Source organism: Stegostoma tigrinum, chromosome 4 (assembly GCF_030684315.1).
Source record: "Stegostoma tigrinum isolate sSteTig4 chromosome 4, sSteTig4.hap1, whole genome shotgun sequence".
NCBI classification, from domain to species: Eukaryota; Metazoa; Chordata; class Chondrichthyes; order Orectolobiformes; family Stegostomatidae; genus Stegostoma; species Stegostoma tigrinum.
The window spans coordinates 17,307,923-17,333,102 of NC_081357.1; the positions used below are offsets into that span (position 1 = coordinate 17,307,923).

The window sequence follows — 25,180 nt, forward strand, 5'->3', positions numbered from 1 at the left end:
CCACAGCTGGTCTTTAAAAACAGCTCCAGTACCCGGAATTCAGGAGGTCCCAGCAATTGAGCAAAGAGAACATGCCCCTCGGGCAAGAGGGAAGACGGAACAAATGCAGCACCATAGGGGCACTGAGTCAATGAGGCATGTTTTGAAGAACAGTGTGAAAAATCTCACTGGGGTTCATGGGTTGGGGGAAGGCTGCCCAGAAACACACCAAAGCTGGCACTTGGCCCTTTTCTGGTAAAATCCAGCCTACCGTTTCTCTCACACCATCCACATGTCAGCAACTTCCACCGCACCCCAACAGGGCATTTTGCATTGCCAAATTAATGCAATGAAAATCAGCAAGAATTTGAGGCTGAACATAAGAATTAGGTGTAGGGAAAGCCATTGGCATTGGTGATCAGGAATGCACTAGAGGCCGGAATTGGAACTTGCAACAGGAAGGGGGCACAATTGGAGACTGTCGATTGCTGTAGGGCCTGGGGGCATTACGGAGATAGGGAGTGGAAAACATAGTTGGAAAGTTAAGCACAGGTGGTGATGCTGTGGTGGGCGAGGGATGAGAATACAGCTCACCTGTCCCCAGTACTACTACCTCAGAAGAAAAGTGGGCAGACAGCCATCAGGTCTGGAGGATGATGCCCGCCCTGCGACCATATCAAACTGAGAGTGAGCCAGGGAAGAATCATGAGCCACTGCTATGGAAACAAAATTAATGTAAGAATCATTCCACAAAAAGACATTCCACTCCCACACATCCCAGATGTCCAAGTTCTTTAAGGACCGCAACTTTCCCCCCACAGTGATCGAGAACGCCCTTGACCGCGTCTCCCGTATTTCCCGCAACACATCCCTCACACCCCGCCCCCACCACAACCGCCCTAAGAGGATCCCCCTCGTTCTCACACACCACCCCATCAACCTCCAGATACAACGCATCATCCTCCGACACTTTCGCCATTTACAATCCGACCCCACCACCCAAGACATTTTTCCATCACCACCCCTGTCTGCTTTCCGGAGAGACCACTCTCTCCGTGACTCCCTTGTTCGCTCCACACTGCCCTCCAACCCCACCACACCCGGCACCTTCCCCTGCAACCGCAGGAAATGCTACACTTGCCCCCACACCTCCTCCCTCACCCCTATCCCAGGCCCCAAGACGACATTCCACATTAAGCAGAGGTTCACCTGCACATCTGCCAATGTGGTATACTGCATCCATTGTACCCAGTGTGGCTTCCTCTACATTGGGGAAACCAAGCGGAGGCTTGGAGACCGCTTTGCAGAACACCTCCGCTCAGTTCGCAACAAACAACTGCACCTCCCAGTCGCAAACCATTTCCACTCCCCCTCGCATTCTCTAGATGACATGTCCATCATGGGCCTCCTGCAGTGCCACAATGATGCCACCCGAAGGTTGCAGGAACAGCAACTCATATTCCGCCTGGGAACCCTGCAGCCTAATGGTATCAATGTGGACTTCACCAGTTTCAAAATCTCCCCTCCCCCCACTGCACCACACAACCAGCCCAGGTCTTCCCCCCCACCCACTGCATCCCAAAACTAGTCCAACCTGTCTCTGCCTCCCTAACCGGTTCTTCCTCTCACCCATCCCTTCCTCCCACCCCAAGCCGCACCCCCATCTACCTACTAACCTCATCCCACCTCCTTGACCTGTCCGTCTTCCCTGGACTGACCTATCCCCTCCCTACCTCCCCACCTATACTCTCTCCACCTATCTTCTTTACTCTCCATCTTCAGTCCGCCTCCCCCTCTCTCCCTATTTATTCCAGTTCCCTCTCCCCATCCCCCTCTCTGATGAAGGGTCTAGGCCCGAAACGTCAGCTTTTGTGCTCCTGAGATGCTGCTTGGCCTGCTGTGTTCATCCAGCCTCACATTTTATTATCTTTAATGTAGGAATCATCACTGTTTAGCACCATCATCTTAGTAACAACAGCCCTATATATTAATGATTTAAATGAGGGAACTAAACGGATTGTCTCAGTTTTGCAGATAATGCAAGGCTGGGTGGGTGGGTGAACTGTGGCAAGGATGCAGTGTGATTTGAAAAATTTGAGTGAGCGAGCAAATGCATGGCAGATGAAGTATGATGTGGATAAATGAGTGATAATCCGCACTTTGGTAGCAAAATCAGGAAGGCAGATTATGATGTGAATGGCGATGGATTGGCAAAAGGGGAGGTTCAGTGACAACAGGGTGTCCTTGTACACCAGTTGCTGACATGTAATCATGTAGGTGCAGCAGGCAGTGAGGAAGGCAATAGGATATTGGTCTTCATAGCAAAAGAATTTGAGTACAGGAACAGGGATTTCTTGTTGCAATTGTACATGAAGTCTTTGTGAGACCACACCTGGAATAATGTGTGCAGTTTTAGTCTCTTTATCTGAGGAAGGATGTTCTAGCTACAGATGGAGTGCAATGGAGATTTACCAGATTCATTCTTGTGGTGGCAGGATTGATGAATGAAGAGAGACTGGATCGGTTAGGACTACATTCACTGGAGTTTAGAAGAATGAGGTGGGGTATCCCATAAAAACCGATATAATTCTAACAGAGCTAGACAGGGTAAACACAAGAAACATATTCCTGATGACTGACAAGTACAGATCAGGGGTCACAGTCTAAGGAGACTGGGTAGGCCATTTTGGACAGAGATGAGGAGAAAGTTCTTCACCCAGAGAGTGGTGAGCCTGTGGGATACACTGTCATAGAAAGCAATTGAAGCAAAAATACTGATCATTTTCAAGGAGACAGATGTAGTTCTTAGAGCTAAAGGGATCAAAGGATATGGGAAGAAAGTGGGAACAGGATAGTGAGTTGGAGGATCCACCACAATTGCATTGAATGGTAGGACAGGTTGAAGGGCCAAATGGCTGACGACTCTTTTCAATGTTTCTATTTGTTGATCCAATGAACAATCCAGTTGAGAGCACAGACATAAATATATACAAAGGTGTTGCTTTATTTAATATAACTATTTATACAAGGGTAGAAATTTCAATGTCCATCATCCATTGTACTTTAATAGCGCAAGCACAGAACTAGGAATGTTACAAAGCACCTCCTAGCAATAAAGTTTCACGCTTTTGTTCACATTAGTCTGTCAAAAAAAAAATCAATTCTTATGGACTGCTCCAATAGGCAGGCACGTTGTAGAGTCCCAGTCCTGTTCCTCTGTCACAACTTGCCTCCCAGGCAGCTTTCTGCAGTAAGGGTCAGCACATCCATCAGTAGGCACACGGTGGTTCTTCAATTGGAGCCATTGGACTCATGGGGGCCAAGGTGCTCAGCGAGCGAAACGCAAAGCTCGACGGGTCGTACAAGTACCGCGGTGGGGGGCAGCTGCCACTGATGCTCTGGGGGGGAAAAGACAAGGTGAAGACATTGTCAGCACTCGAGTCCAAGCTACTGATGGATTCAAGAAACTAAGAGGCATTCACCTCCCAGATCCTCACGGGCAATGAGTTGTTTTAAAGAACAAGTACCTCTGCGGGGTAAAATGCAGCAGCCAATCTACACACATTAATTATCCCCGAATGTGTCACTCGAGTGAGCCAGATGGGAAAATACTTGCATTTAAGTACAGGCTCTCATAGCTACCAGAAGTGTTGGGGCTGGGATGAGGAGAAATTTCTACACTCAAAAGGATTACGAATGGTTGGAAATGCTCTATCTCGTGGATGCACCATCATCGAACATACTTAAAGCTAAGAAAGACAGAGTTTTGCTCCACCAGAGAATCCCAGGATTTGTAAAAGTGGAGTTGATCTCCAAGATGACTGTATGGATTGGCAGAACAGGCTCAAGGCACCATTTGCTCTACTCCTGCTCCAATTTCATACATTCCTATGTTGAAGGTTAGGTTTCCAGGTAGAATTCCTTCCCTAAATATTTTCTCCTTGCTTCTTGGGTCATTTTAATATCTGCAACTTTACTCAACCCTTGACAATGTCCCCACAATGTTCCTCTGCACTTTCAGCCAGCATATATACACGCAAGCTGTCACACAGTCGATTGCAGGTCTTCTCAAGAGAGAACTTCCACTCATCTTTCAACTCATAAAGGTAGGGAGCTACTAAAGGGAAATATCCTGGCATTCAGATTGGCCACAATATTGACAACGTGAGAAGTGGAGAGTGCAATTCAGCAAAGCTGAACTCCACCAATTCCAGATTTATTGTTTTAAAACAGCATCTGTGATGGACACAGGACTGTTCATTAAAGCTTTCTACCTGTTTAAACTTCTCAAATGGATCACAAGCATTTATAAAGTGTTTACAAATCATGGAACTTGCAAATGTCAATAATGTTGCAGTGTTGCTTTAGAGTGAACGACTGCTAAGTTAGGAATACAGGAGCAGGTGAATGTCATTCAGCTCCTCAAAGCTGTTCCACCATTCAGTTAAACTCATCTAGCAACAAAAAAAAGTCTTAAAAGCAAAATGAAAGCTAAAAGAACTGTAAATGCTGGAAATCAGAAAGAAAAACAGAAATTGCTAGAAAAGCTCAGCAGGACTGAGGAAATGTCACTGGACCCGAAGCATTAACTCTGATTTCTCTCCACAGACGCTGCCAGCTCTGCTGAGTTTTTCTGGCAATGTCTGTTTTATTTTGTTGTAAGCATTCGGCTGCTGATATTGGAGACCCAAAGCATTGGTGCAACAAAAGAGAAAAGTAATGTCTCAAGTCCAATATGAATCTTCTGATTTATTTTTCAAAAATAAAAAGGTAATCTCAAGTTTCTGACATTCTCGACTGACACCAGAAAGCTTGTTGCAGGAGGGAACTCTACAACCCTGTGTGTGTGTATCAAGTAAATCTGCTTTTACCCACAATTAGGTGATTTTAAAAGAGGTGCCCCTTGTTGACAGCTCCCACCACTACCACTGACCACCTCCCCCCACCCCCACTGCCAAAAGGAAATTGTTCTCTCTATCTATCCCACTGCCGCCTTTAATCATCATAAGCACTTCAATTAGATATCCCCCTCGGGGATAGAGGCACGCTGGAGGAGCCAACAGGACTTCACATTGCAGCTGACCTCCCCTTTGCAAACAACAGTGTTAGGACGAGAAGGTGTTTCATTCCCCACCACCCTCGTGTCTCGTAACCTTCACTCAGCAAAGAAAATGCTGTGCTCTTGCTCAGCTCTACACTACAGGGTCTACTTCAATGCCTGGAGCTACAGTGTTGCACAACCAAACAGGAACACCCCTCCCACCACCACCCCCCTACACGCACGCACGCGCACACACACACACACACACACACACACACACACACACCCTCACTTAAACAAAAAAAAATTCTCTTTTGCTGTTCAAAGCCTGAACTAAATTAAATTTCACCAGCCTAAGTCTTAGTGAAGCAGCGTGCAGGCCTTTCATTTTTTTTATTTGGCTTTTGTGCTAATGGTTTACAAATGTTGAAAGATTTGGTCAGCAGCCATCCCAGCTTATTCACACGGTGATTTGATTACTAAGGGTTATTGTGGCACGGGGAAGGAAGGGTGTGGAATTTGATCTTAAAGCTACGACAACTCAGCTCATACAGATTTTTTTATTCTTAGCAAAAATCTCTTCAGTGTTTTCAGAAGCTATGTTTCTTCAGCGTTATTTGGTGATGCATGCATCCAAGGTCTGAAAAATCATAGGATCGATTCCCACTCTAAAGGCATGTGCAGAAAATCCATGTAACAGTTCATAGCAGAAGGTGCTGCATTGCTCTGTGTGACAAACATCTCCCAAGATGGGGAAATGGAGAGAGACTAAGACGAAGCTGTGTAAGTGTACTTGTAATCGACGTCAGGTGGATATTGTAATTGAGATCAACTATAGAAGGCTCAAAGCGAAATTGAAAGCACAAGTAAGAGAAGCAAAGAGAGAGCGTGAGAAGTGACTGGCAGCTAACATGAAGGACAGCTCAAATGGGGACCAAACAGGGATTAATATATGTAGGCATGGATAATGCTGACAGTACGAATCAATACTTTGCACCTGTCTTCAACAAGAACAAATTTACTATCCAGGTCATGCTGAAACAGGAGGTAGCTCAGACTCTTAGATAACAAGGTGTTCAGCTTTTGAAGAAGGTCTTGGCCTGAAACATCAGCTTTCCTGCTCCTCTGATGCTGCTTGCCTGCTGTGTTCATCCAGCTCTACACCTTGTTATCCTAGATTCTCCAGCGTCTGCAGTTCCTATTATCTCTGTAGCTCAGACTCTTGTTAGGTTTAAAATTGATATTGAGGATGTATCAGATAGGTATTTAAAAAATTGATTAACACACCCAGACTGAATGTGTTGCATCCAATGATACTATGGGAAGCAAATCTGAAAATTGCAAATGCACTGGTCATAAATTTCTCAGCTTGCTTAAAATCAGGAAAGGCACCTGAAACCTGAAGAATTGTAAAACATTACACCTTTCTTTTAAAAAAAGTTGCATTAATGATATGCCCAGCAATTAAAGGCCAGCAAGTTTAAATGTAATGGCAGAGAAGCTTTTACAAATTATTAGGACAAAATAAAGAGCATCTTGGGTTAATGAAGGGGAACCAGCACAGATCTGCTCAGGAAAAAAAAAATCATTCTTAACTAAATTATTTGAGTGTTTTGATGAGATAAGAAAGGACTGACGCGGCTAACACTGTTGATGTGCACTCATGGACATAGAGACACATTTCACAACATTTTTAAAAACAGTGGATTTAACTGTCACCATCTCCCATGGTGGGATTTGAACCCACATCTGCAGAATGTGAGCCCGGGCACGATGGATGACTAGCTCAGTGACATTACTACAGCACTACCACCTCCTGAAAATGATCTGCTGCAATGATTGAAAGTGGAGTGGAGGTGCAGCCAATCAACAGCACTCAAACAGAAATTGGATTTTTACCTGAAAAAACATACTTTCCCTGCAGACTTACGGAGAAAAGACAGGAGAGTGATACCTTGTGAATTCCTCCTGCAGAAGGACAACACAGACACAAATGGAAACCATTCAGACTATCATGATGTAATGATTCTATGAAAGGGAATTCTGTTAATTCCTTTTTCCTTAGCTCTGAAACCTTTTGCTCTTCAGATAATTACCCAATTCATTTTGAAATCCACAACTGATTCTGCCCATCGCACACTCAATGACTGATGGTTATGATAACAATAAAATTAAAACCTGATGCAGTTAAAATGAATTACTTACATGTCAGCTTGTCTTCAAAAGTGAAATGCCTGCCCTTCCCTTGTTGATGACTCCCATTGTACCTACAATGTTATTGTCCATGTCTTTAATTTAATTTAACTGTTAAGTTGTGTGCATGCCTGTACGGGCAGGTGTGTGTATGTGAAGGGAGTGTATGTGCGTGCATGTGTGGATGTCTGTGCACGTGTGTGTGTGTGTGTGTGTGTGTGTGTGTGTGTATGTATGTGTGTGTGTGTGTGTGTGTGTGTGTGTGTGTGTGTGTGTGTGTGTGTGTGTGTGTGTGTGTGTGTGTGTGTGTGTGTATGCATGGGCAGGAGTTGAAGGCCATGACAGTGGCATGAGATAGATAGCCAGGGGATTAGGAAAAGATTGGAGAGACAGGAAGGCAGAGTTAGGAATTGGCAGAGATTGGGAGAGATATTGAGAAGTGTAAGTGCGAGAGAGAGAGAGAGAGAGGGAATGGTGAAAGGAATATTAAAACAAGAAGTTGAAAAAGACAGAGATGGACCAGAAGATAGGAAGAAATACAAGATATGCAGGCAGATAAAATTATAGAAGTAAAGTTAAAAAAAATCCAAAATTCAAAAAAGATCTATCAAAAGACTTGATCTACTTGAGAATTCACTAGCTACAAAGGAACTTTAAGAAGCTCCAAGAAAGTACCGATTGGAACGAAAGATCATATCAAGTAGTGTTCAGCCGTGCGAAGCTAAAACATCAAGCTCCATCTGGCCAGTTATCGAATGTTTGCTTAAAAGCTGCAATACGTGCCTGGTGAATTTTAGGTCATTAACCCACAGAGGTTCTCTTTAAACTCATTGTACTTGCCAGACAGCTCTCCAATTTGGAAAGTGAGGTTGGAAGAATTATCACATCAGAAATTTATCCCCAGGGAGGACAAAAAGAAATAGCAGTCTTCAAGGAAAGAGAAGACAGGCGACAGTGATATGGAGTGCCTTATCATCTGGGAAGGTGGAACAGAGAGAGAGAGAGAGAGAAGACGGTAGACTGACAATAAGGAGAGGCAGTGAGGGTGTGCAATGGGGAAATGTGGGGGCAAGAGGGAAAAACAGCAGGGTGACACTGCACAAAGGAGAAACTCAGGGGCTGGATCTGAGAGATAACTCAGACAGAGGGAGAGCAAAGAAATATAAAGAAGTAAAGAGAGACAAGAAGAAGAAGTTAGAGCAAAAGGGGGCTCAATGAGCAGACAAAAAGGTGAAGGCAAAAAGTAACATGACTCATTAGATCCCCCACAGTGTGGGAACAGGTCCTTCAGCCCAACAAGTCCACACCGCCCCTTGGAACATCCCACCCCGACCCATCCCCCTATAACCCACACACCCCTGAACACTATGGGCAATTTACCATGGCCGATCCACCTAGCCCGCACATCTTTTAGACTGTGGGTGGAAACAGGAGCACCCGGAGGAAACCCACGCAGACACGGGGAGAATGTACAAACTCTACACAGACAGTTGCCCGAGGCTAGAATTGAACCCTGTTTAGGGATGGCAGAATGTCTGGAAAAGAAAGGTCAGGGAGAATGACTGAAGAGACAAGAGAAAATCTTTGGGATAACTAAGTTGCAGAAAGAGGAATGTAATCATAAATAGAAATGTCAACTCTGCTTTGTCTCCACTTATGCTGCCAGGCCTGCTGAGTTTCTCCAGCAATTATTTAAGATGTTATCAATCTGTCTGCTCCAATTAGACAGATTAAGGCTTTCCTCCATTTAATCAAGGCCATCTTTAGAATTTAATTTGCCTTTTATAGATACATTTAAAAGTGTTAAACACTTGAATGACTCTTAAATCCAAACAATTTTTTTTTACATGAACCAATTATGGATAATACTTCAGTGTTATTAATTTGAAACTCGCTAACTCCCAACTATGGCTCTGCACCAGATCAAATACTTGGAATTATTTTTCACTAAAATGTCCCAATCAAGTTTTATCCTCTTTCCTCCATAACGTGGAGTTATTCAAAACTCTGCTGCCCATATCCTAACTTACACCAAACTGCATTGGTCCGCTCACTTCATTGGTAAGGAATGAGTTTATTTTAAGATTCTTATTCTCGTCTTCAAAGCCCCTCCATGACTTCTGCTTTCTCATCTTTTTGACACCTTCTGATCCTTCAAGACACACGCTCCTCCAATTCTGGTCTCACACAGCCCAGCTTTCAATGGCCCACCGTTGCCTTCCATTAATTAAGCATGAGAGCTCTGCATTTCTCCCTGAACATCCCAACATTTCTTCGCTACTTTAAGATACCTCAAACCTTAACTCTTCAAACAAGTTTCAAGTCATGTGCTTAATATCTCTTCATAAACCAACATTTGACACAGAGTCACATAATGCAAAGTGAGAAGTCACACAACATCAGCGTTACAGTCCAACAGGAACAAAAACAAATGTTGCTGGAAAAGTTCAGCAGGTCTGTGAAGGCTTGTGATTTCAAGTAAACCTGTTGGACTATAATCTGGTGTCATGTGACTTCTGACTTTCTCCACCCAGTCTAAACCAGAATCTCCACATCACATAATGCACAATGCAATACCTTTGGTTCCTTCCACGGTAAGGAGGCTATATGAATTTAAGTTGTTGTTAATGCTGACTACCAGTAGCTCCTCCTAGTTTTGCCATTTCTTACCATGACCTGTCCATGTAATTATAAGATAAGCAAGCAGACAGTGAGAAACATAGCATAGTGGTACATACTGCAATCTACCAGAAATATAGAAACTAGGAACAGAAGTAGGCTATTTGGCCCTTTGAACCTCCTCCACCATTCAAAATAATGATGGCTGATCATCCAATTCAGTGCCTTGTTCTTGTTTTCACCCCATACCCTTTTGATCCCTTTGGATACAGTTCTTAGGGTAATGTCCTTCTTAAAACCATTCAATGTTTAGCCTCATTTGCCTTCTGCAGTCATGAATTCCACCAACTCACCACTCTCAGAGTGAAGGAATTTCTCATTCTCTCACCTGGCACATTCAAAACTAATGATCTGCCCTTGCTTTCCCTGACTGACCTTGATGAGATTTCCAAGTGCAGAACAATGGCAAATGAAATTCACTAGAGATTAAGTGCTCAGAGGAAATAATAGAATACAACTTCAGGGCTCTTTATTCAACTTGAACAGGTTTCCACAGAAAAGTGGCACCAATCTGGCAAAGGAAGTTGACATTGTGCAGAATAGGAAGGTGTCAACGTGGAGCATGAATTCAAATTAAAGCTTAACTCGCATACGGGAACTGAGCACACGTGGAATTTTCGGGAAGGCAGAAAAAAAAACTCTATTGCATTATTTGAAGGCATCCTGTACCTTGGCCAACATTCTTCCCCCAGCCACCACATCCAAAAGAAAACATTATTAATGACATGGTGTTCATGAGAACTTGCCATAACAATTTGGTTGCCCCATTTGCCTAAATAAAAACAACTGGGGCCATTTTCTCTAGAGGCTGGCAGGTGATTTTCTAGAGTTCAATCACGAGGAGCATAGATAGGGCAAATAGACAAGGACTTTTCCTCAGGGTAGCAGAGGCCAAAGCTAGAGGGCATAGGTTTAAGCTGAGAGGAGAAAGATTTAAAAAGGACCTAAGGGGCAACTTCTTCATGCAGAGTATAGTGCGTGTATGGAATGAACTGCCAGTGGAATTGGTGGAGACTGGTGCAATTACAACATTTAAAAGGCATCTGGATGGGTATATGAATAGAAAGGGTTTAGAGGAATATGGGCCAAATTCTGGCAAATGGGACTAGAAAAATTTAGGATATCTGGTCAGCATGGACGAGTTGGACTGAAGAGTCTGTTTCCATGCTGTGCAGCTCTATGGCTCTATAACTACAACAGAGTAGTAACTTATCAGAAGCAAAATATGTTGGGTATGTTCTAAGGATGCTATAAGATACAACTTAAAATATTTACTCTGGGTCATCCTAGACACCTCTTAACAATTCCTGTGAAATCTCTGCCTATGATGGATAAAAAGCTATGTTCTTCATAATTACAGTTGCCCTGAAGGTTTAGCTCAATTGACTGGATAGCTTTTTTGTGATGTAGAGTGATTCCAACAGTGAGGGTTCAATTCCCACAAAGGACTCTCCTTATCAACCTCTCCCCTCACCTCAGGTTAAATCACCACCAGTTACCTTGCTAATCAAAGAGCAGCCCTATGGTCTGGCAAGACAACGGCAACTTTACCTTTTACACAACACTCCAGCTGAGATCTAACAAGTGCCTTGTAGAAGTTCAATATCAACACCTTGCTCTTGTACTCTGTGCCCCGTGAATAATACTGAGAACTGAGAGCTTTATTAAATGCTCTGTCCACCTGTCTTGCCATCTTCAATGATCTGTTCATGTGTGTAACCAGGTTTCTGTATGCTCCTGCACTCCCTTTAGAGCTATATCCTCTATTTTATATTCACTTTCCATGTTCTCTCTGTCAAAGTGCATCACCTCAGACTTCTCTACGTTGAACCTCATCCCTGTTGCCTGTCTGCCCACTGTTAATGACTTTATGGAGTTTCATATTATACCCCTCATAGTTAAGAACTCTGCCAAATTAAATGTCATTTGTAAACACCAAGATCCAGATCATAAAGATACATTAGGAAAAGCAAGAGTCCTAATCCTGACTCCTGGGATCTCCATACGATAGAGCCTGATCCTGCAATGTTGGAATTTATGTTGAGAGGACTTGAATATAAAAGCAGGGATGTACTCCCGAGGCTTTATATGGCTGGTCAGGCCATATTTGGAGTATTGTGCACAGTTTTTGGGACCTATATCTCAGGAAAGATGTACTGGCCCTGGAGCGGGCTCAGATGAGGTTCACAGGAATGGTCCAAGGAATGTAAAGCTTAACAAATGAGGGGTCTGAGACTATACTCATTAGAGTTTAGAAGGATGACGTGGGGGGACCTAATTGAAACTCTCAGAATACTGAATGACCTGGACAGAGTGGCTGTTGGGAAGATGCTTCCATTGGTAGGAGAGACTAAGGCCCAAGGCAACAGCCTCAGAATAAAAGCATAAAGCCTTTGACCTTTTAGAACGGAGATAAGGAGAAAGTTCTTCAGCCAGAGAGTGGTGAATCTATGGAAGTCATTGCCACAGAAAGTTGTGGAGGCCAGGTCATTGAGTACATTCAAGACTGAGATAGATATGTTCTTGATTATCGAGGGATACAGGGAGAAAGCAGGGGAATGGGGTTGAGGAACTTATCAGCCACAATTGAATGGCAGAGCAGACTCAATGGGCCAAATGGCCTAATTTCTGCTCCCAGGTCTTATGATTATCCAAACTGTATAGTTTTAACATTACACCTTTTGACTTCTACTACAATCATTTCACGATATAATTCAAAACCCGGTCTAATTTATTGGTTATAGTTGTACTGTGACTGGAAGTTTACAGACACCCCAGATTACCTGGTCATTTGCTACTTGTGACACTTTCCAGGACGGACATTGAGACACACCTCTGGAGCAGGTGGGGACTTGAACCCAGGCCTTGCTGTTCAAAGGTAAAGACACTAACACTGCACCACTAGACCCCCATTACAAGAGAGCACATAAAGCCTATCCAATTATTGTTCCCATGTATAAATGCTTACACTTCGTACTGAATTTTATTTCCTAGTTTCACCCATGTTACTCATTTGGTTTTTATTATTTACTCGTTGATAGGATGCTGATATTGTTAGGAGGACAAGGTTTCTTTGCCCATCTGTAAGCACCCTAAAGAAGGTTGTGATGCTGAGCCCTCAACTCTTGATCATTTGCCTGTTCTCATCTGCCAAATTAGCTTGACTGTACCCACTGATTTCTCATGTCTGAAGCTTCAAAACATGTAAATTAGAAACTTCAGCTTGGATTGCTGGCATATCCCAGTTGCCACAATCTCGTTTTTTTTTCCATCTTCATTCCCTTCAGCCAACTTTTTAAGCTGGTGTTCACCTTCGGCCTCCATTACTCCAGATGAACAACACAAGTTTATTTGAAGTCCAGGTCTCAAGCACTATCAGGCTTCCTATAGTCCACTCACACAAAAATACATCTGGAAGTTCATAGAGATTTTCTGAATCCTTGTTAATTGTTACTTACTATGACACTAAATAAAGAGTCATCAAGTTTGCTCCTGAAAATCAATCCTATTATTTCATCTCATATTGATGACAGCAGCTGCTTGTGTCCATTTCCTTTTAAAACCTTTGTTAGAATGTAAGTATTATTACAGCTTGCATCTAAGGAGACCCCTCAACATTTTCCAGATAACTCATAGTGATCGTCAGAATTTTGTAAATCCGATCTTAAATCTTCATTCATCTTAAAGGATTTGTTCATTTTAAGCCCTTTTATCTGGACTGGCTCATTGATGGGCTGTTGTTAAAACTACTTAGCATATCCTTCATTAAATCAGATAATCTAAGTGAATATTTGAAGTGAATATTCAATGAGTACATTAACCTACTGCATTTATCCTTGGTTCTAGTCCTACTGACATCCTCTAAGCTTCTCAACTCATCTCCAACAGCTTTCTCACATGAAAATAGCTCTTCAAAAATATTTTAGTCAGGTTTTACATCTTCAGACGTGTTCTTTTCAAATTCATCCTTTTCTCTCTTAGCATCCTATACCCAATTGGTTTCTCTTGCTTTAGCCAAGAGGTTCGAGAGTGTATTTGTGTTAATGTGTACTGTTGATTCATTGAGAATATTTCTTGCTTTGGCTTCACCGGTCGTTAGTTGCCATCCTCATTTTTTCTGTAGAATGACACTTCTTCAAATCACACTGACTCAGAAAACAAAGAAAAGATTGGACACAGCACACCTCCAAACCCCACCCACAGCCCCAAAAAAAACGTTCGATAGGCTATTATGGAGCTTTCTGGACGCAATGTTATAGAAAATCAAGCCGAGACAGCTCATTTCACCCATTAGGATGCTCCTTAAACTCAAACTGTTACAGTAAGCTTTTTGCTGCCTGGTGTAATATCTCCTTTCATGGCTCAGTGTCACATTTTGTTTAATTATACCATTTCAGGACATTCCATTACATTAACAGCATTATAACAACAGAGATTGTATTTGGCTGCTTTTGGATCTGTTTCTTTCTGGATCTAACCAATAATTACCACCTTCATTGAATTCAGGTTTCCAACGTGACTGGCCTTGAACCCTCAAACTTGTGGTTTGCTGGTTCACCAGTATGGGCACTACATCACTGAGTCTATTACACTCAAAACATTCATACATACCAAAGCTAACAGGCACAATATAAACCTGTGTCTGTAACCAGAACAGCTTTATTACCGTGAATGATGATCCTGCAGCAAGCCCAGTGAGTGGATCAGCCTATTTTTAGGGCACCTTGAGGGGGTTCAAAACAAGATGGCATATCTTTAAGGTGAGAGGAGAAACATTTAAAAAGATACCTGAGGGGCAACTTTTCAACACAGAAGGTGGTTCTCATGTGGAATGAACTGCCAGAAAAAGTTGCAGATCTAGGTACAGTTACAACATTTAAAGGACATTTGCACAGATACATAAATAGGAACGACTTAGATGGAGGTGATGGAATCCAGAGACCCTGATAACATCCGGGAAATTTGGGTTCAAACCCCAACATAGCAGATGATGGAATTTGAATTCAATTAAAAAAATGGAATTAAGAATCTAATGATAATCAAGAATCCATTGTCGATTGTCAGGAAAACCCCATCTGGTTCACTAATGTCCTTTAGGGAAGGAAACTGCCATTCTTACCTGGTCTGGCCGACATGTGACTCCAGACCCACCGCAACGTGGTTAACTCTTAACTGCCCTCTGGGCAATTAGGGGTGGGCAATAAATGCTACCCAGCAAGCGGTACCCTCATCCTGTGAATGATTATTTTAAAGTGGGGCAAATGCAGACAAATGAGACCAGTTTAGTCTGATCGGCATGGACTAATTAGACTGAAGGGTCTGTTTCCACGCTGTATGACTCGAAACTCCTCCCCCACTTTGAGTGAGTACAGGGTATCCTGCAAAGAGCGATTAGTGAATTGTGCTACTGCCCAAAGACAATCTGTCCCAACAGAGGGGCCCAAAGGCATGCATGCATCTGTAATGAGCATGCAGATCCTTCATTCAGTCCTCCTAGGTTCACAGTCCTGTCCCTGTCATCAATTCTCCATCGCCACAGGGCCTGGAAGAAGCCAGTGTGATTCTGTTTAACAAGAGGTCCATGAAGCACTCTCACCACCTTGATGGGTTAGACATCAGACTTCAGTGAGATGTTAAGCCATAATGACTGGGATCACCTTTGTTGCTGTGGACTTTTTCCAGCTTCACAGCTGCTGAGACATTCTTTTCCTTCACCTGTTCTACCATTGTGGATCTTTAGATCACCTGGCACATTGCCCTAAACCTTGCCGTAGACATCCCAACCAGAAGCAAACAGCTCCCAACGACCTGCGGCTCACCAACAGTTCAAGGTGCTATTCATGGAGCCAAATCTCTATCTTTCTTCATTATCTGACATTGTCAACTATTTCCTCATGGACACTGTGCTGCAGATCAAACGTTACAGTTACAGGGATGTTTTGCTGTGATTTACAGAATCTCAGTGAGACGTGGAATATTGTGTGGCGTTTTGGTATCCTTGGCCAAGGAAGAATGTTCTGGCTGTAGAGGGAATGTAACAAAGGTTGACTAAAATGATTCCTGGGATAACAGAACTGACTCTGAGTAGAGAGATAATGGGAACTGCAGATGCTGGAGAATCCAAGATAACAAAGTGTGGAGCTGGATGAACACAACAGGCCAAGCAGCATCTAAGATGTGCTGTGTTCATCCAGCTCCACACTTTGTTATCTCGGACTGTGCATAGACTGGATCCATTCGGACTAAGAGGAGTTTAGAAGAATGAGAAGGGGAATCTCACAACAACTTAAAACAGGACTAGACAGAGCAAATGCGCAAAGCATGTTCCCAACAGCAGAGAGTCCAGAGCCAGGTGTCACTGTCTAAAGAATAAAGAAAAAACATGTAGTTCAGAGGATCAACCTCTTCACTCAGAGAATAGTGGACCCATGGAATTCACTACCAATGAAAGCAGTTAAGGCCAAAACATTACATGATTTCAAGCGTGGGAACAAGATGCTGAGTTGGATGATTTTTCAGGGTTAAACTCCATCTGCCACTTCTCAGCCCAGCTCTGCATCCTATCACTGTCCCTTTGTAATGAATGGAGGACTAGGCTCAAAAGGGTTGAATGGCCTACTCCTGCCCATGTTTTCCCTGTTTTTGTTTCCCACTATTTCTATGGAATGTACCCGAAAGAAGGGACTGCTGTTGAGCATCGGACAACAATGTTTAACCTGAGCAATATGCTTTGAGACTCATTCCATTTGTCATCAATTCTGATGTTACTGAAACATTTGAAATATATGTATTCCCATACCTACAATAATTAGGATAACACTAGCTAGGAATACAAGACAGAATGAAGATAAACACCAATTTAAAAAGAGGAACAATTGTTTAATATGAGAAATTTATTTTCTCTCTTGTACAGGATGCAGAGTGAGATGGCTGTGAGAAGAAAAGCACGAATATTTTCTCGAGGCATTGACACAAGCTTACACAATAAGGCAACACTGTCAAGCCGTTAGGTCAATGCATCAGATAAAGTATTCTTTGTGTTTAACACCTCCCACTCCCACAGTATCCTCATGGTGTTCTAAAATAACTAAGCCTTATTATCTACTGCTTGTAACTACTCCTGCAGGAAGTTCCCTGGGATTTTTGCTGCAAATTAAACTTGACCAGAAGTTAACAAGTTGCAGCTGTTGTGCCTGAAAGCTCTGGCCGTACTCATTAAATTGCTCCTTTTCTTAAAACCATTCTCAGGACTTGAGCAGCTCACTCAAGGCATATCTACAGTTGCCCTCAACAAGTTTTTGGCGAGTCAACCTTCTTGAACCTGTCAGAGTCCATGCGATGTAGGCCCATCCACTGTGTTGTTAGGCTGGGAGGTTCAGGATTTTGGCCCAGTGACATTGAGGCTACGATGATATGGCGAGTGGCTTGAAAGGGGCACTTGCAAATGGGGCAAATAATTTCCCTATTAGTGCTGCCCTTGTCCTTCTCGCTGGTAGAGGTCACAGGAAACTGCTGTGGATTCTAGAGCCTTGGAGAGTTGCTGATTTGCATTTTGCAAATTTACATACTGTTGCCACTTTGCATTGGTGGTGGAGAGAATGAATGGTTAAGATTTAGATGGTCTGATTGGCTTTCATAGAACATAAAACAGTACAGGCCCTTTGGCCCATGATGCTGTGCTGAACTTTTACCCTAATCCTAAGGTCTATCTAACCTCCACCCCTACCTTATACTATCATCCATATGCCTATCTAATAGCTGTTTAAATGCCCCTAAAGAGGCCAATTCCACTACCCTCTCCGGCAATGCATTCCACGCCCCGACTACTCTGAGTAAAGAACCTTCCTCTGACATCTTCCCTATATCTACCCCAACTCACTTTAAAACTACACCCCTTCATAATAGCTACCTGCACCCTAGGAAAAAATCTCTGGTTGTACACTCTATCAATACTTCTGATCATTCTGTGCTCCTCTATCAAGTCACCTCTCATCCTTCGTCGTTCTAAAGAGAAAAGCCATAGCTCTCTCAACCTTTCCTCATAAGACCTTCCCTCCATTCCATGCAACATCCTGGTAAATTTCCTCTGCATCTTTTCCAACGCTTCCACATCTTTCCTGTAATGAGGTGACCAGAACTGGACACAATACTCCAGATGTGGCAGAACCAGGCTTTTGTATGGCTGGAGCATAACTTCGCAGTTCATCAACTCAATCCCTCTATTATTGAAAGCTAACACACCATACACCTTCTTAACAATTCTTTCCACCTGGGTGGTAGCTTTCAGGGAACTGTGGGCATGAACCCCAAGATCCCTTTGCTCCTCCACACTGCCAAGAATCTTTCTGTTAACCCTTTATTTTGCTTTCAATTTTGTCCTTCCAAAATGAATCACATCTCATTTTTCAGGGTTAACTCCATCTGCCACTTCTCAGCACATCTCTGCATCCTATCAATGTCCCTTTGTAACCTCAAACTGCCCTCCACACTATCTACAACTCGACCCACCTTTGTATCATCTTCGAACTTACTAATCCACCCTTCCACTCCTTCATCCAAATCACTTACAAAAATCACAAATAGAAAAAGATCCAGAATGGACCCTTGTGGTACACCACTTGTAACTCAGCACCCATGTTGAATATTTTTGTCCACGACCACCCTTGGTCTAAGGGTCAGCCAATTCTGAATCCAATCTGCCTCATTTACCCCTATCCCATGCCTCCTTACATTCTGCATGAGCTTACCACGGGGAACCTTATCATACGCCTTACTTAAATCTGTGCATATCACATCCACTGCTCTACCTTCATCCACATGTTTGGTCAGCTCTTCAAAGAATTCAATAAGTTTTGTGAGGCCCCTCACAAATCCATGCTGACTATCACGAATCAAACTATGCCTATCCAAGTGATCACAAATCCTATCTCTCAGGGCCCTTTCCAATAATTTGCCCACACTTACGTAAGGCTTATTGGCATGTCATTTCTGGGGTTATCCCTATTCCCTTTTTTTGAACAAAGGAATGACGTTTGCCTCTCTCCAATCTTCCGGCACTATATCCGTGGACAGTGAGGACTGAAAGATCGTCACCAAAAGCCCTGCAATCACTTCCCTCACTTCCCATAGAATGCTTGGATAAATCCCATCAGGCCAGGGGACTTATCTATCTTCAAGTTCCTCAAAATTCCTAATACATCTTCCTTACTAACATGGGCCTCCTCCAGCCTACCAGGTTGTTTTACACTGTCCTCCTCTTCAACTCGGTCTCTCTCAGTTGTGAATACCAAAGAAAAGTATTCATTAAGTTCCTCTCCTATCTGTTTAGGCTCCGTACACAAATTTCCTATACAATCCTTGTTCGGCCCTACCCTTTCTCTGGTCATTCTCTTATTCCTCACGTATGTGTAAAAAGCTTTGGAGTTTTCCTTGATTCTATCTGCCAAGGTTTTCTCATGGCCATTTATAGCTCTAAGCCCTTTCTTCAGCTCCCTCCTAGATAACTTATATCCCTCTAGAGCTTTTCTGTTCCTTGTTTCCTATACCTACCTTGAGCATCCTTCTTACTCTTAACCAGTTGTTCAACCTCTCTTGAGAACCAAGGCTCCCTCACTCAACCTCATCTTCCCTGCCCGCTAGGGACAAACATATCGAGCACACACAGTATGCATTCCTTAAACAATCTCCACATTTCTACAGTGCTCTTCTCTGACAGCATCTGTTCCCATTTTATCTTACCCAATTCTTGCCTAACAGAATTGTGGTTACCCTTCCCCCAATGATAAACCTTACCCTGCTGTATGCACCTATCCTTTTCCATGACTGTTGTAAAAGTAGCAGAGTTATGATCGCTACCACAATAATGCTCTCCTACCAACAGGTCTAGCGCTTGGCCCGGTTCATGGTCAAGCACCAAATCCAAAGAGGACTCTCCTCATGTTGGCCTATCTACATACTGTGTCAGGAATCCTTCCTAAACACACTGGACAAAATCTGCTCCATCTAAACTATTGCAACAAAAAGGTTTCCAATCTATATTTGGAAAGTTGAAGTCACCCATGACTACAATCCTGTGACTTCTGCATCTTTCCAGTATCTGCCTTCCAATCCACTCCTCCACTTCTCTGCAACTACTACGGCATCTGTAAACTACCCCCCACAAAGTGACTGCTGCTTTCTTGCTCCTGACCTCAATCCAAATTGACTTTGTAGCTATTTCATTCTTGAACTGCCTTTCAGTAGCTGCTGCACTTGACCTGACTAGCAATGCGACTCCCCCGCCTCTTTCACCACCCTCTGTATTTCTTTTAAAGCATCTAAATCCCAGAACTTCTAACTACCATTCCTGTCCCTGAGTTACCCAAGTTTCTGTAATGGCCACAACATCGTTTTTCCAAGTACTGACCCATGTTCTATGTTCATCCGCCTTATTTCTGATACTTCTAGCATTGAAGTATACACACCCCAAACCATCTCTGTGTCCGCAATTACACTCCATCGACCACATTTCTTTATTAACAACCTCACTCCCTGCTGTATCTGTTAGAAGGCTGAATACCTTCAGCAATCAGAGCCATCCTTCTTTATGCCAGGCATGACTCCAGCCACTGGAGAGATTCCCCCCTTGATCCTCACTGAATTGAATTCGATGTTGATCGAATGCAGCCAGACCTGAAACAAAGGACTCTTATCAAGCATCCCTCTTCAAAGGCCTGTGCCCTTTCATTATTCCCGCTTACCATATTAAACTGCTGGTTTGACATTGTAGGAGCCAACATTTGTCTCCTCTTAGAAGCAAGGATCCTGGGTATGTACAGGATTGGAAGAAACCTTGCAGTCCATTTACCCAGCTACTGACTGACCCATTCGTCAGTTATTGCACATAATCCAGGAATATCAGCTGCCTTGTTGATCCACGGCTCAAACATTTTGCCTTTACAGTAAGTTAGAGTTGGGGTAGGAGGGAAGGTAGAGAGTGAAGACCCTGCCCCTCCCCAAACCCACCTCAAGTTTGGCCTTCCCACCCTGACTCAATGAGGCCCTTAAAAGGACATTGAATGCTCACTTTCGGGTTTGTCCCACTGCAAACCCTTTTTGAAGCTTTTTTTTAAACTGGGTCCAAGAGACCAACCCAACACATTCAAAGACAGTCAGTGCCTAAGCGAGGGACACAGTATTGGGAAAGCTGGTACTACCCACCTGCCCTTGCCACTAAGTGTGCTCCCCTCCCCTCCTTATTGTCTCTCCTCTACCTGCCCCAGTCAATCAGCTACTTTTAGCCTCGGTCTTGGGTCCTGGATGGAGGCAATAACAGCAGTAGACAGCACTGATGTGCCAGTAGCTCTCAGTGAATGGTATTTCCATCACAAAGGTCCTTGGTCCTGGGGAAGGCCCGATGACGGCCTGTTAAATGCCCCAGTAGCACTTAACTTGAGAGACCTTCCTCAACCGGGATTGGCTCACCAGGGCTTCTGTCACCCCATAAGCCCTCAGCTCAGTTCAGCCATTCTGCTCTCCTGGGAGTGTTGTCTCCAACAGCATCATGCTGGATGATGCCTATTGACAAAAGCAAGCTCAGAATTTGGCAGGCCAGTCCGCAAACTTTGGAAGGAGCATGGAGTTTGTCACAAAACAAAGATTGAAGTCTGCCAGGCAGTGGTTCTCACATCCCTTCTCTGTGGCTAAGGAGCATCAACAGCCTGCTGGTATTACACAATTAGATGCATTCCACCATTACTGCTCAAGATTAACATCAAAATAGCAGGACAGAGTCACTAATACTGAATATTTAGAGCACATTCAGACTGGTTGAGATCCTGGCTGTTCATTAGATCACATGGAGGATTGCCACAAGCCAAACTGAAGAAGTGTTTTACCGTAAATAGCGTACAAGCATACTCGTACAATTAAGGTTCAACATAGGACCTCCTTAACCTCAATGTAAAGATATTTTGAAAATCAACCTCAGTGCAAGGGACAGAAGATCCAAATGGAATTTGGAAGCAAGCTTAACATTTGAGGAAGACAGACTCACACAGGGTTAGTGGCAAAGTCACAAAACCAGTACCCTCACCCACTTCTCCAGGTGCACTATATGTAACATTTGTGATCTGACCTACAAATCAAGGTTTGGTTTAACTGTAAATATAGGAGCTATGGTTAGTAAGCTGTGTACTATACAGTGAAGAAAGTGATCTCACAGGACAACAGGACCTTGATTAGATGGACCAAAGGGCTGATGAGTGGCAGATGGAGTTTAATTTAAATAAATGTGTGGTGTTGCAAACCAGGGCAGGACTTTAACAGTTAATGGGGCATGTTGCCAAAAATGTGCAGATTCATAGCTCCTTGAAGGTGAGGTCACAGGGAGACAGGGTAGTGAAAAAGATATTTGGTACATCTGTCTTTATTGGTCAATGCATTGAGTATAGGAGTTGGAATGTCATGTGGCTGTACAGAACATTGGTTGGGCCACTTTTGAAGACCACATTCAATTGTGGTTTCCCTGCTATAGGAAATATGTTGTTAAACTTGAAAGGGTTCAGAAAAGATTTAAGGATATTGCCAGGGTTGGAGGATTTGAGCTATAGGGAAAGGCTGAATATACTGGGGATATTTTCCCTGGACCATTGGAGGCTTTGGGGGGGGGGGGGGTGGCAGGGGTGGTGGTGACCTTAGAGAAGTTTATAAAATCATGAGGGGCATGGATAGGGTGAACAGTCAAGATCTTTTTCCCAGGATAGGAGAGTTCAAAATGAGAGGGCATAGGTCTAAGGTGAGAGGGGAAAGATTTAAAAGGGACCTAAGAAGCAACTTTTACACACAGAGGGTGGTACATGTATGGAATGAGCCGCCAGAGGAAGTGGTGGAGGCCGGTAAACTTACAACATTTAAAAAGGCATCTGGATGGGGACATGAATAGGAAGGGTTTAGAGGGACATGGGCCAAATGAAACTAGATTAATTTAGGATATCTGGTCAGCTTCATTGAGTTGGACTGAAGGGTTTGTTTCCATGGCGTACAACTCTATGATACATGAAATGGCACCAACCTAGACAGTGAACAATGGCTTTATTTCTAAACCTTCATCTGTCAAAGCAAGGGGAAAATCAATTCATTTCAACGGCCTATCTCCTAAAGTAAACATTCCCATATGCTATCTCCCACTTATCATTTGTAATCTGTTTAACAATCTTCTTTTCCCTCTTGAATGTTGCCAGACTCCTTACTTAACTGGCTGTCCACTGCATACAATTAACAACCCCTGTGCAAAGTTTGAACACATTTTCTATCCTAACTCCCCCTTATCTGACACATCCATACAAAACTAGAGAAGTTGAAAAAAAACCCAAGAACAGTACAGCATAGGAACAGGCCCTTCCACCCATGATGTCTGCATCGATTATTATGCTATTCTAAGCTATTCCCATCTCCCTGCACATGGTCTGCATCTCTCTGCTCTCTGTTCTGTTCACATGCCTGTCTGAATGCTTCTTAAAAACTCTGCTATTGTATCTGCTTCTACCACCTTCCCAGGCAATGCATTCCAGGGACCTACCACTCTCTACGTATAAAACCTGCCTTGCATATCTCCTTTAAACTTACACCCTTTCACCTTAAACCTATGTCCTCTAGTATAGGACAGTTCCACCCTGAGAAAAAGACTCCGACTATCCACCCTTTCCATGCCTCTCATAATTTTATATACTTCTATCAGGTTGCTTCTCAGAGTCTGACACTCATGAAAACAATCCAAGTTTATCCAACCTCTCATTACGACTAATACACTCCAATCCGGACAACATCCTGGCAAACCTCTTTTGCAATCTCTTCAAATCATCCACATATTTCCCATATTTCAGTGACGAGAACTGCACACAATACTCTAAATGCGGCTGAAGGTTTTATACAGGTACAACATGATTTGCCAACTTCTATATTCAATCCCCAACCAATGAAGGCAAGCATACCATACATCTTCTTTTCCACCTTATTCACTTGCGTCCTACTTTCAGAAAATTATGGACTTACACGTCAAGATCCCTCTATAGTCAATGCTTCTAAGGATCCTGCCACCTACTGTATACTTTCTTCTTGCATTTGACTTCCCTAAAAGCAGCACCTCACACTTGCCTAGATTAAACTCAATCTGCCATGGAGCTGGTTAATAACTTCAAAAAGATTTTTCAGACTACTGTGTCCTCAGCTCCAGCTTCCATGTTGTTATTCCCATAGTTTTTGCATGATCCAGTCTCTGCCGAGGCCAGGAACTGCTCCAGTTCTCTCTGGGAAACCTACAGTAAGTCACGACCCACCACGTCAGCACACAGTGTCATCCAGAAGCTCATTATTTCCAGGTGAAGGAAAAATGACTGAATCTCTGGTCTGTTTCTAGTCCAAGTGCATGTTCCTGAGCCAACTTAGACTGACAAACTGGAATAATCTCTTAAAGTTAGTGCAGAATCCAGTATTTTCATTATGTTAGAAAATTCTATGAGCTCATCTCCAAGTTTGTGCTGTCTACAAGAACAGATCTGTTCTTTAATCCTATCTGACTAATTGAATTTCTTTAAGCATTGCTCTGCTTTGAACCTTTCCCAAGGTAGTTATATCTCCCAGCTATTATAATCACTGTCCAGATCCCACTTTCTTGCTAGGAAGTATAGATACATCAGCATTGGGTGTGGGCAGAAACAGGTTCAGCAACAAGACCCATTCCTGTCATGTACCATCCACACACATGGTTAGAAAGTACCAGAGGATGACTAAAGAAACCCCAAAGTCCGTTTCCAAGTCAGAACCTCAAAGGGCATCAGGAGCAGAGTGGGCGAGGAGGGAAAAGAGATTTGTAATTTGCGTAATTAACTGGTGAAGCCTAACCTTGCCTCCATATCTGTGTAGCACAGTGGCTCAATGACTACTGTTGCTGCCTCATAGCACCAGGGGCCCTGGTTCAATTCCACCCTCAAGCGACTGTGTGGAGTATGCACATTCTCCCCATGTCTGTGTGGATTTCCTCTGGGTGTTTTGGTTTCTTCCCATAGTCCAAGGATGTACAGGTTAGATGGATTAGCCATGCTAAATTGGCAATAGTGTCTTTTGATGTGTGGAAAAAGCAGGGTTACAGGAATAGATTTCACGGCTTAGGTATGGCTGGGATGCTCTTCAGAAGGTCGGTATGGACTTGATGGATCAAATGACCAAATGTAGGGATTCTATGAAAGACTGAGAAAGATATCACACAAGAATGGACCACCTGGATTTACTCATTTTTCAGAGCTGAATATC

At 43.3% G+C, this 25,180-nt stretch overlaps 1 protein-coding gene across 3 annotated transcripts in view; it reads right to left on the minus strand.

The window, feature by feature from the left end:
* Positions 1 to 2,982: 2,982 nt before the first annotated feature.
* si:dkey-16j16.4 (uncharacterized) overlaps positions 2,983 to 25,180 on the minus strand; it is a 109,648-nt gene continuing 87,450 nt past the window's right edge. For all 3 annotated transcript variants that reach the window (XM_048531372.2, XM_048531370.2, XM_048531369.2), the window contains one exon: positions 2,983 to 3,377. In XM_048531372.2, coding sequence (XP_048387329.1) covers positions 3,249 to 3,377 — 129 coding nt within the window. In that variant the 3' untranslated portion in view covers positions 2,983 to 3,248. The remainder of the gene's footprint in view (positions 3,378 to 25,180) is intronic.